We start from the raw sequence: 18607 nt of genomic DNA on the forward strand, positions 1-18607 counted from the left end.
GGTCACCGTGACCTTGAGACAAACGTTAAACAACGTTTATGGCAAATTTTGAAGAAATTCCCTCCAGGCGGACAGACAAACGTACATACGTACAGACCGACAACCTGAAAACATAATGCTTAGCCGGCGCTGAGGCATAAAAAGAGGAATAAAACATGAAACTATACATGATTTCACATTTTAATGTTTCTATTTTACAGACAGGCTTTTCATAAAAACAAAACCACTCGGCTTGCAAGGCATGCATGAAGATATGTACATGTATTTTTCCAACTCATATTGAGCTCCAACTGTATCTAATAGCAGCTTTTTAAGAGCAGTTTACAGTTTCATACAGAGCAGCTCATACCTTTATGTTGATGTGCTGCATACTTATGGCTCATATAGTTTTAAAGTAAAGTAATACTTCACTCATTTAGAAGCAGACAGTAGTCTTAAAATCTTGACACTAATATTGTTCCAATGTTGCGTGCAAGTTGTTTCACCGCTTTTTGAGACCTGGAAGTAGTCAAATACATTTCTGAGTTATTAGACGCAGTAAACTGTAAATATTCCGCCTGGCGTTTGCTACGAACGTGGTCCATAAGCTCAATACTGGCCGAAAACAATCCTTCCTTTCTTTATGCAGAGTCTATGGAGCAAGCTATTTGTCCTTTACAGTGAAACCCAAGCATGTGAAAATGATCATCAACTTAAAAGTAAACATTATGTTTGGAAATATAAGATATTAATGAGAAGAAATAAACAGTTGTATTTTCTTGTCAAACATTTTGTAAAAACATTTTGAATTATAGTCGGATACTGAAATCGAGCATTTGGGACAAAAAATGTGCAAATTTGTGTATAAATATCCGTTAATATGAATTCTCCTGGAAGCTACATGGTTTATTAAATGTGAGCGGGGAAAACAAATCCTGAAAGTTAATAAGTCGTGATGCTGAAATTGCTTTTTAAGCGGCACTTTTGCGTTCCCAGGTGCACATGCAGAAGGCTGATATCAGAAACAGGTGCAGAATGCCTCAAATAGGTCTTTGTGTATTCATACTATGAAAGACTTCTTTGAGGCAAATAAAAACTAAAATGGCAGAATGTGTAAGGCAGAATTTTCCCTCAGTAGCACAACAGGAGCGAGAGAAAAACGTCACCTTCCGAAGAGGAGATCCTGAGGAGAATAAAAAACGAAGAGTCAAAACGAGGTTCATGATTTGGGGGAAAGATACTGATGTCACTACATCCTGTTTACCTGTTAGATCACCTGCTGAATGAGCCCTTTCTCTGGATCGTGTTTATCATCCAGTTCCTCATCAGAGTCTGAACACGAGACAGAAACAAATCAGTGTGAAGATAAAACGGCTAAATTCAACATACAGTTCAACCTGAGAGCTTAAAGCAACAGTTTGGGAATATTTACTGTTTTACAGAGTTAGCTGAGGAGATTCTGCTGGTAATGTTTTGTCCTCTATCTACCTCCCTTTCAGTTCAACTCATTTCAATTAAATTAATTTCAATTAAATTAATTTCAATTAAATTAATTTCAATTAAATTAATTTCAATTAAATTAAATTAAATTAAATTAAAATAAAATAAATTAAAATAAGCTTTAATGGCCACGACATTTAACATGTGTTGCCAAAGCACGATTATGAAAGAAAATTTATGAAATTAACACAAAAACTAAAAAAAGTATCAATATTAGACTAAAATTATAGTAATACAATTTTTTTTTATAGTATGCTGTAAAATTTCATAATTTGTTTTTCATATTATAGTATGCCATCAAAAATTCATAATTAATAAATTAATAATTTGACTGTTTATAACATTGTTCTGTGGTTATCTGGCTGATCGCTTCTTGTAATTCGTTATGTTATATTTATTTAGTTTTATTGTACTCTCGGCATGTCCTCAGTGATTCCTCGAGATTTAAATAAAGGTTGAATGACTGAAAATTTCACAACACATGTCATAGTATAGTATGCTAAATTTGCCATAAAAATGTCATAGTAACAAATGTTATACAAAATGTCACAGTATAGTAATATAAGAAGGATCTGAAATGAACTTTTCTCACTTCCTGCCACTGTGGCAGGCAAGTATTTGTTTTTGTCTGCCACTTTTGAAATCTCTGCGCTAAATGAAGGAATAACATTTTAGATCTGATGGAATTCAATGTTCGATATATTTTATTTTATATGGATGGTAAATTCCAGTGTTTGAATTACATCGTAGCTTCCGCGGTCGCCCTATTTTTTGGAAGTAGGAGGGTACTGTACTTTGTTATTGTCACCTATAGTGGTTATTTGCATAGAAACACACAATTCAAATGATTGTGAATTAAATGATTGTATTTTTATTTGCTTTCATTAAAAAATAATCGTGTCAATAGTAGTTTTAATAATGTATAATGAGAATGCTTAGAGCTAGTGTTAGGGAGTTAAACAGGTCATAATTCCCTCTCTATTATCTATTTTATATTGCTGTGAAAACATCTCCTTCAAACATCTGGATTTATTCAACTCTCAGACACATATCTGAAAACCTGGACAAATAAAATCCAAACTATCTGCATGACTTCATCATAGAGGTAACGGAGTGGATTTAGAGGAGTCAATCCTTTAAGGGGTTAAAAGATGTATAAGTGTGTTTTGAACCTGGATCACACTTTCTATCATCGCACTTAGCTTGTGAAGCGATAAGAAAAGGCTGAGGTAAGTGAGATATGTCGGGGTTAAACAGACCTGCCACAGACTCTGGTGGAGAGTAGAACTGTCCGTCAGATAAAGGACCCTGACACATGAGAGGAGCTCGCTCCGTGGCGTCCATGAAGGACTGATATCCTGAAACACACAAAGGAGGACACATGAAGGGAGCGGCAACTGTAACAGCTGGACAGAGACTACATACTGGAGTATTAATGGTGGTAGTAGTAGTAGTAGTAATATCTGCAGGACTACTAGAAATCACAAAACTAGTCACATAAAGAGCAGTAATAGTAGAAGTATTGGGGCGCCCTGGTGGTCTAGAGGAGGCTGACTGTCATCACAATGTCCCCGGTTTGAGTCCAACCTGGGACCTTTGTTGCATCATGTCATGTCTCCTCTTCACCGTCAAAATAAAGGTAAACAATTCCCAAAAATACTGTCAAAAAAGGAACAATTTTAATAATAGTATTAATAGTTTGTAGTGATTGTAGCACAAGTGTTGGATAGTATTAAAAGTAGTCGGCATATCGCAGTAAAACGAGCACTTTTAGTGGACGTAAATGACGATGCAAGGGGGCTATTTCACAAAAGCAGAATTAAGAAATCCAGGATAATAAAAGGCGAGGCTTGACCTCGTCTAATCTTTGCATCCTGGCTTAATAAGTTCCACGTAGGCCAAGCCAGGCTGAGGAGCAGCGACTAGGTTAATCCAGGTGTAAGTTACTTGGGATAGATGCAGACTTACTGATGCTGAAATGGAGTAAACACATTCTGCATACTTTACACCCAGTGAGCGACAGCTACTAATGGCAGTTTACGAAGGAGCAAAGCATATAATAAGAGCGGACCGACTGAATGCGTAAGTAGCTTAAAAATGTACATTTACTGAGCTCTTAACTGAAACCGTCATAATGATCCCATTCAAGAAGTTCTCATTTGCACAAATTAACAGTTATGCACTTAGAGGTGAGCAGCGGAAGTTAATGTTACTCAGGAAAATTACTATGAAGATTAATTACAACCACTAATCCACAATGCTAGAATATTACAACCATTATATATAAGAATAGCAATGATTAATACATTGTGTTACATTAGACCAGGGGTTCTCAACCTTTTGTAACTCGAGGCTCACAAAAATATCCGAGGACTACCTTCCCAAAAATTTCTCGGTTTTGTGTCACTGCATCTGTGACATATATGTCTGTAAAGGGGAGACTCGTGGGTACCCATATAACCTATTTTCATTCACATATCTTGAGGTCAGAGGTCAAGGGACCCCTTTGAAAATGGACATGGCAGTTTTTCCTCACCAAAATTTAGCGTAAGTTTGGAGCGATATTTAGCCTCCTTCCTGACAAGCTAGTATGACATGGTTCGTACCGATGCCTTCTTTAGTTTTTCTATTTTCATGTGATGCCTAGCTTTAAAAGTGAGCCCGCTATAACCTCTGCAATACAGAATAGCGGTTAATCTAACCATTTGGCAGTACCTTCGTGGCCCACTAGGCGGCTACCTGAGGCCAGTGGTTGAGAATAGCTGCACTAGACCATGGGAAAATCATACACTTCTAGGGACTTTTACTTTAGAAGATATCTACATTAATACAGTAATGAGCTGCCGTCTACAGCGCTATACCTCAATAGTGGACCAATTTCAGAAATTGTTGTCCGTATAGACACAAAAACATGACAAAATATGTTGAAAAATACCTATGTTACCCTTTGAGTACAATTTTTGAGGTACTACTACTTCACTTTTCTGCTTCTTTATACTTTTAATCCACTACATTTTAGAGGGAAATATTTAACTAGTATTTTGAGTGCAATACTTTTACTCTTTTCTACTTTACTCTTTTGAGTATGTGAGTATTTTTAAATTCATGTATTGGTACTTTTGTTTCAGTAAAGAACTGAATATCAGCAGTACCAGTAGTAGTACTGCAGTGGCAGTAGTTATAGTGGAGTATTATCAGAGAGAAGAACTGTGTGTCTGCGACTCACTGTTTTCGTCTTCGGCCTCCTGAGGCAGAACTTTGAAGTCGAGCAGCCACGTTTCTATCCAGGCCAACACGAAGGAGATGATGGGCAGCAGGTACCCAAAGGCCCCCTGAGACAGCAGCTGCACACACACAAACACACACATATATAATACCTTTAGATTTCAGTACACTCACTGTCGTACCTCATCTAACAAAAAAAAGATTACAACTCTTCATGCCAACAAAAAATAATAATAAAAATATATTTGAAAGAGTTTCTGATGTTATTTTGGATTTTGAGTCTGAATATTTCATTCTAACAGGTTTGTACTCTGCTGCAAAAATAAAAACAAAGCACGTTAAACTGCGCTTTCATATTAAAAAATTAGCTAAATAAGCATAAATCATTGTTATTACCCCGAATAAGGAAATATCTCATCATTTATACGTTGTTTGGGTTACGCACCAACAAATATATATTCCTTCTGTTTACTAGGAAGTCATTCACAGACAAAGAAATGAACAATTTCCTTATTTAGACTTATTTGTGATTTGGAAGGGGTATTACTGCCAATACCAATCACAGATATCAATTAATAATACAAATAATAATAATGCAACGCAACACAAAGTGTTATAGTTAATAATAGTGAATAAACAATAAAAAAAATTATATATATATGTGACATTTACAGTAAAATAAGGATAACAGAAGTAAAATAAGAGCCGGCCCCGGCTCACTAGATGACTTTGCAAGTTTGCAAAGTGTAAAAATTGCAGAGAAGTCATTAATTCCAAATTTACAAGAAAACGCACAGCTATTCCTATTTGGGGTCGCGCTGTCCTAATAAGTGTAGCATGCTCTATGCTGGATATTCTATTATAGATCCCACGTGACACAAAACTGTTCATGCAGGAGCCACCGGTGGAAAATACAAGAACTTGCCAGGAAAGCTGAGAAGATACAAGGTCAGCGAGACATCTCATCATCTCTTTTATAAATAGATTGTTCATTCATTGTGAACGTTTTCAGAGTGTACTTCTTTTCATTAACCGGAAGTGACAACGTTGTTGTTATTTATAGGTTATTATGCAATGGTTTTACTGGTCCAGTCCACTTGAGATCAAACTGGACTGAACTAAAATGAGTTTGACACCGCTGCTTTAGGCGACGTTATCGAACAATGTTTTACGAGGGAAACAAACATGCAATAATCATAAAATAATAAAACGCCTCAAGCTGATAAAACAACGTAAAGTATATTTGTTGTTTTTTCTTTGTTACTGAAGACCGAGAGTCTCCAAACAACCTTAGTGTTATAGTGATATTATTCAATATGGTAGTTCTGATAATGAGCAGCAGGCGGAGTAATGAGCGAGCAGCCTGACGGTGCCGACCTCTTCACCTCCGATGACTGATCACAATAGTGATGTAACGGTTCTAAAAACTAAACAGAAGTGCATCTTTTAAATCATGATTAATTATGTGACTCTTACCTTTGATTCTATGACTTTAACAATCAAGAAAGCGCAGCATACTGCTGTGGTGATCTGTGCAAACAGAGGAAACACTGATTAGAGACACTCAAACAGCAGGGTTGGTATTATCACATGATCATAATCATTATTAACCTTTATTTTGTAACACAACACAGAGGAAAATAGTAATTAGGTCAACAAAATGTTTTGTCAGAATAATCTCTGTTGGCGTTATGTGGTCTAAGATGTGTTCCGCGTTACCGCAGCGTCCCCGGTCTGAAAACATTTCTCATAAATCAGGACGTTGTTTCTAATATTTTCACAGAGATTCCACAATCTGCACTTGTTCTGCTTTAAAAAAATAAAACCTCCACTGAAAACCATCCAATATGATGAACAAAAATCGAAAATTGTGGTGGACAAAATAACAGAAACATCTTACAACGCCCTGCATTCAGCAGTTAAATGCTGTGACAGAGCACTTTATAGCAGCGTTTACGTTGGCATATACATTCTCTATTTGTCGGTTTTACTGTTGAATGAATATTCTGGTGCAATGTGTAATATTGATGTGCTATATTCCAGTCGTACTGGTTTTATCGGTTGTAATGATTTGATATTGTTTTTATTCTGGAATGTTTTAATGGATAAAATCTTATAAAAACAATTAAAAAAGTGCAATTCTAAAATGTGTTTTTAATTCATTCTTATTTGTTACTGTATTTCTTGGTTTTACGTCTTTGTAAAGCACGTTGTAACTTGTTTTTTAAATAAAATTATTATTATTATTATTATTATTATTATTATTATTATCAGTGACATCTTTTAAATCACTTCTTAAAACTTATCTTTTAAAAAAGCCTTTTATTCATTTTATTTTCAACATGTCTTATTTGTGCTGAAATGTTTTAATCCTTGTTCAACCATGTAAAGGACTTTTTAACACTTTTGTTTTGAAAAACGCTTTATAAATAAAGTTTATTATTATTATCATTATTATTATTATTATCATTATTATTATTAACATTGGCTTTTAAAAAATGTATTTCAATGTATGAATGATTCCCCATGGGGATTATAAAATATATCTTATCTTAATCTGTGGCAGATCTATATAAAAGCACCAATATACAGAAATAGAAAAACACACTGATCACTCATTTACATCCAGGTAAACAAACAACAACAAAAACAACACCGTTTCATTTAATTTCTTAAAAAATGAAAAGTCAAAAATCAATTAATCTGATAAAAATGACTCATCTCATTTTAAGTGAAGCTTATAGAAAGTATTTTTACCCGACAGCGCCCTCTACTGACACAAATAAAGAAATACATATCGTCATATTACAGTCTTTAAAAAAAGAGAAAACTCACAGCGATGGCCCACCAGTGACGAAGCTTACAGACGGCGTAGGCCAGGATGAGGGTGGCAAACCTGAAAACAGCCAGGAGCTGAGGGAGGAAGAAGTAAACATTCAGTGATCATGAAGAGAGAAAGATTAAAAGGGAGCAACGAGAGGAGGATAAATAACACAAAAGAAATGGAGGCAGGAAGCAAGGAAACAAAAGAAGGAACAGTTCTCAATATAGAGATAATATAATAGGCACATATTAGATACATACATGTATATTATATACATACAGTATATGCATTTTATTTTGCACCACCTTTTAATTTTTTTAATTGATGTATATATTTCTCAACATTAAAGGTCCCATATTGTAAAAAAGTGAGCTTTTCATGTCTTTTATATTATAAAGCAGGTTTAAGTGATATATAAATACTGTTAAACTATCAAAACTCTCAATCCACGGAGAAATACGCACAGTACGTATTCAGAAACTGTGCGTTTGAAACAAGCCGTTAGGATTTCTGTCCATTTGTGATGTCACAAATATACAATATTTGGACCATTTCACAGTTTTAAATGTAAACATACTAAATGTGTCCCCAGTTTATTTCCTGTTGAAGTGGATGTGAATAACATCAGCTGACAGGAAGTAAACATGGACCCAAGCTGTTTCCTAGCAACGCAATTCCGCTGCCACTCCGTTGAAATGCACTAAAACGGAGCGTTTCAGGCAGAGGGTGAATACAGGTATATTCGGGCAGACAGTATGAGAAGAAAAAAACATTTTTTTGATATCACACCAAATATTCCCATCAACAAAATCAAAATCATAACCTGTGTTTGATATGTCTTGTGTTTATGTCTGTATATTTTGTATGTTGAAATGTGTCCCGTCTTTGTACTATGTCACATTCATAAATTAAAAAAAAAAAACTTACAAAAATATCGAAGAAGGAGGCGTGGTAGTCGTAGTGCAGGACTTCTACCTCCAGCTGCTCCTGAATGCCACCGTTCACCTGTCAAACACAAACCAGTGATGAGAACACTCACTTTTACACTTGAGACCTTTACACTGGTTATTACTAATCCTTAAGCCACTAAAATAAGAAAGATTTGATGGGGAAATGCTGCATTAAATCTCCACAAGTAGAGATCGATGCAGCACCATGACCTGTGTAAACAGCCTGCATCTCTTCATGTTGGGGCAATTATTAGGATTTATGCAAGTCTTTTATATACATATATTTATACTTTTAGCTACAGTGGATTTGTGTAAACTAAAGGGAAGACTTCAGCTTTCGTCAAAGAGACAAATATTTTTGTTCGAGGTCCGGATATGGCCTACAGGTCACTAATTACCTACCACTAATAACTGATAAGAATAATGCTATTATCATGATCGTTTAAAATGAACACAGGAGATACTATTTGTTACACTGCTAAATTTGACATTTTTTTACCACTTGAGAATTGATAAAAATGATCAATAATCCCTCCAAAGTACCACATTAAGACACCAAGACCTTGAGGAACACCATAGACAAAGTAATGCTGTGATTTGGTTTCAAAAACCTTTGACATTTGGAGATTTCTGCAAGAATTGCATTTTTTTGGCGACCGGATGGGGAGCACTTCTGTTTTGGAAACTTCTAAAAAAAAAAACGTATTGTCAATCTAGCTAGGAAAGCCATCCACCCTCTGAATGCTCTAGTTCTTTAGTTTGTGGCTGTAAAGTTTCATAACGCTGTGATTATCCTAGAGGTCACCACAAGTTCATTTTATACAGTGACGTCAAGTTTAAAAAAACACTCACACTCACTACAATGAAATGTCTCCTATGGGGACTAACATCATCACACATGAATACAGTTGGACTCATTGAATCCACAAGAGTCTCAGCTTTACAGTGATATATAATTTATGTAATTCCAAGACTGTTTAGGGACCCCAGTATGCAGAAATATTCAAATACACCATTTTTAAAATAGGCGAAAATAACACATTTATACTGCATGCAAAAAACTGAATGTTTACTGCCCCAAGCTGCATGTGATTATCATAAAGTGGGCATGTCTGTAAAGGGGAAACTCGTGGGTACCCATATAACCCATTTTCATTCACATATCTTGAGGTCAGAGGTCAAGACGCCTTTGAAAATGGCCATGCCACTTTTTCCTCGCCCAAATTTAGCCTAACTTTGGAGTGTTATTTAGTAGCTTCACTACAAGTGTTAAACTGAACCCGCTACAGCCTCTGAAAGACGGTAAAGTCTGCGGGTCTCGGGGGGTTAATTGTGTTGGCGATTAAGTGGTCTTTACTTCAGGAGAGTTGGCCTCTACCTCTGCTATAAAAACACTGAAGCAAAATGCAAACCACAGGCCTTACTTGACTGGATCTAGTTTATTCAGCTGCCTCCTCAGCTCCAGCGGTATCATCAGTATGAGTGGAATGAAGTGTTTGGCAGGAAGGGCCACTTGTTGTTGTTGAAACTGTTTCGGTGACTAAACTTTGCTCTGGAATTTCCGTGCCCAGCAAAGACCTGTTGTTTGTCTATCTCTGTCTTTAGTTTGATTGTTATCCAGGGATTATTTTTTATTCTACGGCAACTGACACAGCGAGGAGGCAGCTCTCACTAAAACCCAGTGCTGTTGGTGTGTCAACAAACAGAAGTATGACTAGTAGGTTGGTCGGTAACCAACTTTGGGTCCGGACTGAAATATCCAATATACTATTTAAAGGATTGCTACGAATTTTTGTAGGACTGCATTTAATGATTCATCATTGATTAATCTATTAGTTTTTAGATTATTCGCTTTATTGAAGTGTCAAACATTTATGAGAAAATGGCCATCACAATTTCTAAGATCCCAAAGTGAAGCCTTCAAATTGCTTGTCTTCTTTAACCAAAAGTCCAAAACCCCAATATATTAAATTTACAATGATATAAGATAAAGAAAAGCAGTGAATCCTCACATTGGAGAAGCAAGAACTAGCAGATGCTTGGCACTGAAATCGATTAATCATCTGCCACCAGCAGGTTGACATGTTTGGTTCAGAGTGAAACATCTCAACAACTGTTTGATAGATTGCTATGAAGTTTACTACAAACATTCAATGTCTCCCTCAGGATGTAATTCATCTTTGGTCTCAGGTTCCTTCAACAATGCTCATAAATAGAAGTATATATAAACGGGGAAATCCTCCCACCATTAAATGTAAAAACAAAATGATAATCTAAGGCATAAAATAGTGCAGTTAAAATAAATATAAACATAAGTAAATATAAAATAATAATGTAAATGTAACATGTATATGGACATTTCATCGAGCACTAATTCACGGTCATTCCGTGTTTAACTTGATTACAGGCCAAACAAATTGGGTGGTGAAGCAGCTGACTTCACCACCCAATCAGCTCGGGAAAAGGAATGGGAGCCCAAGGATGTCCCAAACAAAACATCTGGTATCAGACACCACCCAACAGTTCGCTGGCACCAACCTGCCAAGGATACAGTGGTCAACCCTTAATAGATTTAGGTCCGGACATGGCTCGTGCTTGGCCAGCCTTCACAAATGGGGCAGCAACCCAAGCCCATTGTGTGCTTGTGGAGAGGTGCAAACAATGGAACACATCATTGAAGCTTGCCCGCTCCACAGTCTAAAAGGAGGGTTAGTCACCCTCCATACAGCAGACCAGGAGGCAACTGCATGGCTCGAGGACTTTGCATTCGCTAAATAAATAAATAAATAAATAAATAAACAGGCCAAACTTGTCTTATATCTGGTTAAAGTGCTCTCTGCAGCCGGCGTCTGTACTCTGCCAAAGATCTTATCCTCCGCTCTGCAACGCCTCTGTGCAACCGCAGGTGAACTGAGTGTTAACTACAACATCGGCTGAGGTCAAAAAGTCAACAAAACAAATCCTACTGTCTTTTCCTTGACCTCGATGGAAAACGTCATGAGGTCAAGGAAAGACGTGAAGGAAGAGACAACCGCGGTGCTCAGAGAATCCGACTGCACTTACATCGTTGCATCATTATGACGATGCAACGGCGGATGTTATTGACGCAAGTCTGCCTTGATGAAACTACGATGATCGAAGATGGAAGACAAAAAGCCCTTCTCACACTTCGCCCCGTGTTTGTTTAAAGCAGGCTCTATAAACAGCTCCTTCATTGACAGGCTGCTTCAGCGGTGGTGCGTGAAGGAGAGATACCGCAGGTCCTTCCTTCCTTCCTGCTGCTGTCACACTTAACAATTAACACAGTTCCAGTAGACCGCACATACCAGAACATATGCAATATCAATTTATCTGTTCAATATCAATATTTCCTATGTGTAATAATGTGAATTCAACCATTATATTTGGCTTTTTTTTTACTGTTAAACGATGTATTATAGTTCTATCTTACTGTTTTTAACTGATGCCTCCTGTTATTGCACTATCTCCTTTGCTGCTGAAACACTGCAAATGTCCCCGCCGTGAGACTAATAAAGGATTATATTATCTTAAACATGGACAACCCGTTGATAAATATGACTTAATCATTACCAAGATTGGAATAGAAAAATAAAAAAAAAAGGAATAAGGCTACCAGTCACAAACGTTTATATGATAAATATTGAGTTAAGCTACCCCTTACTGTTTACTATATGTATTCTATGTATTACTGTTTGTTCTGCATATTATTCTGTACATTACTCTGCACTTTACTGCTTCTGGTTGGATGCTAAACTGCATTTCATTTTCTCAGTACCTGAACTCTGTGCAATAAAGTTGAACCTAATCTAATCTAATAACTCGAGTACTTGTAGTCTCATGCTGGATTCAGATTTGTTTCATTGTTTTCACGGGTTGAGCCTGCTTGACTCAGAACAGAATACCGTAAAAACGAAACTGTTCTCATTTAACGTTACAGTTTAGAGAAGAAGCAGGGCAAATTTCCAAAAGTACAGGAAAACCCTTGAGCACATATCCGAGTTTCTGTCCAACAGGTTTACGTTAACAGAGATGAATGTTAGCAGAGTTACTGTTCAAAGTTCTAACAAATACAGTTATGCAAAAAGTGTGAGTGTGTGTCAGCGTACACACACACACACACACACACACACACACACACACACACACACACACACACACACACACACACACACACACACACACACACACACACACACACACACACACATCTATTTCTCTGCTCAAGGTTCACTTTGTTGAAACTGGAGCATTCTGGGAATCACTTCCTCCTTCTGGGGCACAAAGTTTTATAACCTCAATTAACTTCTCCAGCAGCACCTGATCCGTATCTGTTCGGCCTTGACACAGTTCAAACAAAACATTTGACGGTAAAGCCATTACCGTGTGTACTGTTGTAGCTATATTTGAGGGAAGTATCTGATAAAGTGTTACATAAAATACAAGAACTCATCATGAACGAGGTCAGGTGAATTCTTTTGATAGTATGTGGAAATGTTAGTCAATGTTTGGTTAATGTCTTTGCCGACTCTGTTGTTAGACAAGTCAAATATAATCTTTACAGTTCTCCCTTGATACGAGTCTCCCTGCGGACGAATAACAAACAAAACTGATATAAAACTTGTGCCAAAAGACTGAGACTGAAGTGCTGGGCTTTTTTACTTTAAGGGTTACTATGTTTAGAGCCCAAAAGCTTTTATATTGTACACAAAAAAACATCAATCATGAATCAAATTTGTCTCCCTTAGGGCTGTCAAAGTTAATGCGATAATAACACGCCACTAATTTCTTTAACGCATTAACGCAACTTGCAATTTTTAGGTTGTAGCGGGCTCAGTTTTAAAGCTAGATACTGCTAAGATAGATAAGCTAAGATACTGGTATCATATGAAACTAGAAAAACCTAATGAATCCATCGGTACCAACCATGTCATACTAGCTTGTCGGGAAGGAGGTTAAATAACGCTCCAAACTTGCGCTAAATTTTGGCGAGGAAAAACTGTCATAGCCATTTTCAAAGGGGTCCCTTGACCTCTGACCTCCAGATGTGTGAATGTAAATGGGTTCTATGGGTACCCACGAGTCTCCCCTTTACAGACATGCCCACTTTATGATAATCACATGCAGTTTGGGGCAAGTCATAGTCAAGTCAGCACACTGACACACTGACAGCTGTTGTTGCCTGTTGGGCTGCAGTTTGCCATGTTATGATTTGAGCATATTGTTTTATGCTAAATTCAGTACCTGTGAGGGTTTCTGGATCAATATCTGTCATTGTTTTGTGTTGTTAAAGGATTTCCAATAGTAAATATATACATACGTTTGCATAAAGCAGCATATTTGCCAACTCCCATGTTGATAAGAGTATTAAATACTTGAAAATTCTCCCTTTAAGGTTCATTTTGAACAGATAAAAAAATGTGCGTTTAAATATCTTAATTTATTGACAGCTCTAATCTCCCCTCATTGACCTCTGATCCAGGCATTCAGTGTCTGACACGCACTCACAACACAGAACAGACATGTCTTACATTGAGCTCTATGATCCAGAGCAAGGTGATGAACAGGAGGTCAAAGGTGACGAAGAGGCAGAAGGTCCTCCTCACGTCCGAGATGCACTTCTTCTCCCCGGTTTCGTACGACTCCACCCTCGCGCAGATGGGCGTGGTGTTGATAGGCACCACCCCCCTGCCGACGGTCAGCCGTGAATCGGCGCTGCTGCTGCATCGGCTGTCCATCCCCGGTCACGCACGTCCCCGCCCTGAGCAGGGCCAGCCCCGCCCGCTGGTCAACAGAAGGTGGACTCAGGTGGAGTCAGAGGAGGCGGGTCATTGGAGCAGGTCGGTTTAGAGGATGTGAACTCAGTCTGTGAAGGTGAACTTCATCACTGCATCTGCAGGGAGGATGAAGCAAAAGGTTAAAAAAGATGATTTTAGAACGAGAGATTTATCCGCTCTGAAGCTGCACTAATCATTAAGTTTATATTACCGATTAATCAAACGTCTGATAAACCCACTATACGTTACCTACCCACCACTATCAATCTACAGATTAGACAAAGTTAGTGACAAGCTGGTGAAGAAAGTGAACATTTAGAGCCAGATGTGTCCCTCCTCTGGCCCCAGAGCTACAAGGAGAGGGAATATTGGACTTACATTCACCAAGAGGACAAAAACACTTCCCAGAATGAAGGATCATTTTGCTATATGTCTGTTGAGTTGCAAATATGAAACTGTTTGCCAACACATTTGTCAAAACAACTGACAAATATGTATATATTGTGTTATAATAATATATGTAGCAACAAGAGGTTGGTGTCTAACTTCAAAACACTGCTTTATTGAAAAAAAGAAGAAGCTTGATTGCTTCACTTCTTCTTCCTGACAAGAATATTGTAAAACAGATTTGTTACATGACTCAGATAATAGTGTTGTTATTGTCCGAGTGCTGTGACCTTTGACTGTAACACTTGTTTAAAATGTCTGTGTTTCAGGAAGTGAAACTATTTGCTCTTTTGCACTTACTGTAAATCACCCTGATACGGAGCGACGATAAAGACAGTGGGCGTGCTCTCCTCGTTATAACCTGGTTGCACGTGATCTCATGATTTTCATATCATATACTTTAGTTTGAAATCAGCTTCATCTCAAAATGCATTTTTTTAAGCATTACATTTCCAGCTTGAGTAGCACACAGGATATTACAACACCTGAGCTTAGAGCGGCATTTTGTAAATGATTTGTTAAATGATCCCGAGGTTTATTGGACGGCATCATTGTGATCTACTGGAAAAGAGTGAGTCAAAAAAACGAAGGCAATTAACCAACATGCTGTAACTCCCACAAGTCAGATCATAAGCTGTAATTTCCCCTGAAAGTACAACCCTCCACCAGCTTCCTCTCTCATTCCAGAGAGCTTTTATAGCTACACTAAACGTTTTACGCTTTAACCTGATTTGACCCTCGGCTTTTTTAGGCAAACAGGGTATGAAATGAACTTTTCTCACTACCTGCTCCTATGGGTTGGTGCCTGATTTTAGCTCATTCTCCAACACGACTGATGGATAGCTGACTTCAATAACTTCTTTCTAGTGTCCCCTGGTAACCGTTTTCATTGTGTTGTGTCGCTACTGCAGCGTGTTTCTGTATCTGGTTGTGTTTTCTCCATTTGAAGTGTTTTATTTTTTGAAATGCTGCTCTTGTTTTGACATATTATGTTTCTTTTGTCCGTCAGTGAGATGAAATTTCATCAGACTGAAGATAAAGGAGAGCGTACCTTCATGTGGGTCAGTAGGTGTCCTGTAGCTAATGGGTGGGGCTCTACTTGCTCCGTCTCATTGTTGTTAAAAAAAAATAACTGCAGCAAGCTAACTCAATCATAATGATCTGCACTTTCAGATCTGACTGCTTAGATTCCTTTCAGACTGTTCTTAGATCTCAGTTGACTACCGGTCACAGGATTTCTACGGATTAGTGGATTTCACTGAAACACGTGTGAAACGGTTTCTCCAGTGTAATCGTTCCATCTGCAGATGAAGAGCGCAGTCATGCAGAAGAAGCTCTTTAAATCTTGTGCTTATTTAAGACCAAAGCATATTCGTGCACCGTGACAGCATGACTAATGACTACCAGCTCATTAAAGACATCAAAATAACATCCAATTAATCTGATTTCTTCTGGTTACTTAAAAGGAAGCCGATAAGACAAACAACTCGCACACAGAGCAGCGTAATCATTCAACTGGAGCGGTGTTTGTGTCCACATGATGAATGTAAGTCCGGCATTCACTCTCCTCTTAGCTCTCGTTTGGTCTCCACCAACACCTGAGAAAAATGCTTGTGTCTGAGCAGATAGTGTCACGGGTTCACGGGATGAAAGCAGAGCCATATTTTTTGTTTTAAAATCACCGCGACCACCCATTTAATACTACATGACATCATTTGATTTAAAAAAACGTTGGTTAATGGGTGAGCAAGACACAAATAACCAGTGTGGTCGATTCTTCTACGTATGAATACAGCCACAAAAACAGCTTTTCTTCCCATTTATGTGTCCATAATAGAGAAAGGTAAGTCAGAATTAGGTCACTTTTGTCCTATGATGTCCTAGATTGTTTCAGAGACAGAGAAAAGGTCTATTCTGGACTAGACTACCGGCTATGTGCTTGCACATTTGAGAAAACTGTACAGGCCCTTCTGTGTGATGTCAACACCTTAAAAATGATTTATATTTTGTATTAATGTTATGATTTGAGCATATTGTTTTATGCTAAATGCAGTACCTGTGAGGGTTTCTGGATCATATCTGTCATTGTTTTGTGTTGGTAATTGATTTCAAATAATAAATATATAAATACATTTGCAAAAGCAGCATATTTGAGTATTAACTACTTGACAAAATCTCCCTTTAAGATACATTATGAACAGATAAAAAATGTGCGATTAGGGTGACCAGGTGTCCCACTTTATGAGGGACTGCACAGCATTTTATGCTTTGTCACGTGTCCCACGTATTGACGCTATGTCCCACATTTTGATCGGCTCTAATTTTCAAAAGTCAAACCACTGCATGACAGACAACAACACCAACAACACCAACACCACCAACACCACTAACAACACCAGCAACACCAACCACATCAACACCAACAACACCAACGACACCAACAACACCAGCAACACAAACAACACCAACGACACCAACAACACCAGCAACACAAACAACACCAACGACACCAACCACATCAACACCACCAACACCAGCAACACAAACACCACCAGCAACACCAACAACACCACCAACACCAACCACACCAACACCAACAACACCACCAACAACACCAACAACACCACCAACATCAACCACACCAACACCAACAACAACACCCCCAACACCAACACCAACACCACCGAAACACAAACACCAACAACACCACCGAAACACAAACACCAACAACACCAACACCAAAACCACAAACACCAACAGCACCACCAACACCAATAACACCAACACCAATAACACCAACACCACCAATAACACCAACACCAATAACACCAACACCAATAACACCAACACCACCAATAACACCAACACCAATAACACCAACACCAATAACACCAACACCACCAATAACACCAACACCAATAACACCAACACCAATAACACCAACACCAATAACACCAACACCAATAACACCAACACCATCACTGTGCTGTGGATTCTTCAGCATATTATCTGAGCTGCTTAGCTCAACATACAAGCAACCATAAGCACCTGCAGATGGTGAAGTAAAGGAAGCTCATCATGCTGCAGCTGTGGAAGGATGCCATCATAATAACAGAGAGGTGTTTACCAGCAGTTAGTGGAGCAACTAAACCAGCTAGTTAGCTTGACGTCACGTCTTTAAACCGGTCTATATTAGTAGTTTTATTACCTTTAAAGCTCGGTGTTTCCTTCGGGGGTTAGTTTCATGAATAGGAAGGTTTCAGTCGGCAGGTTTCAGCCTCAACGCTGCAGACGAGTCATCTGGTTCCCTTCGTCTGCTCGGACCGGAAGAACGTAACCGGAAGATGACAAAAAAGAAAGAACCTGACTCAAAGGATTCTGGGATATGAAGTCTCTTGGACCAAACAGCTTTCAGTTGGACCCAGAGGGCCCCCTGGCGGCCATGTTGGAGATCAGCAGCCCTTAACCTTTAACCCTAGATCAGGGGTCAGGGACCTTTACTATCTAAAGACACATTTTAGGCAAAAAAAAAAAAAGGGCCACATTGAGGGGAAAAAAAAGAATAGAGTTATAACTTTACGAAAAATTTTTTTTTAATATTACGAAAATAAAGTCTGTGAAGAACTGAAATATTAAATTTGTCAAGTTAGCATCAATGCAGCCATGCCAACTTCTGGGTAATGTACATTTTCTTAGCACATTACATGATGCAGGGCTTTATATTGTTTTATAAAAAGAAAAGAATATAAAATTATATATAAATATATACTGTATATATAAATATATATATACATATACATATATGTATATATGTATATACATATATATATTTATATATACATGTATAAATGTATATATACATGTATATATATTTATAAATATATTTA

At 37.8% G+C, this 18607-nt stretch overlaps 1 protein-coding gene across 1 annotated transcript; it reads right to left on the reverse strand.

The window, feature by feature from the left end:
- Positions 1–166: 166 nt before the first annotated feature.
- stard3nl (STARD3 N-terminal like) lies at positions 167–18088 on the reverse strand. Its single transcript, XM_074650089.1, has 9 exons — positions 17929–18088; positions 14028–14389; positions 8456–8533; positions 7540–7617; positions 6181–6234; positions 4706–4823; positions 2739–2837; positions 1244–1311; positions 167–1162 (listed from the first exon to the last, which is right to left on the reverse strand). The coding sequence occupies exons 2-8, from the start codon at positions 14232–14234 to the stop codon at positions 1247–1249; spliced, it is 699 nt and encodes a 232-aa protein (XP_074506190.1). The 5' UTR covers positions 14235–14389; positions 17929–18088; the 3' UTR covers positions 167–1162; positions 1244–1246.
- Positions 18089–18607: the final 519 nt, after the last annotated feature.

Source organism: Sebastes fasciatus, chromosome 11, assembly GCF_043250625.1.
Source record: "Sebastes fasciatus isolate fSebFas1 chromosome 11, fSebFas1.pri, whole genome shotgun sequence".
Lineage (NCBI taxonomy): Eukaryota > Metazoa > Chordata > Actinopteri > Perciformes > Sebastidae > Sebastes > Sebastes fasciatus.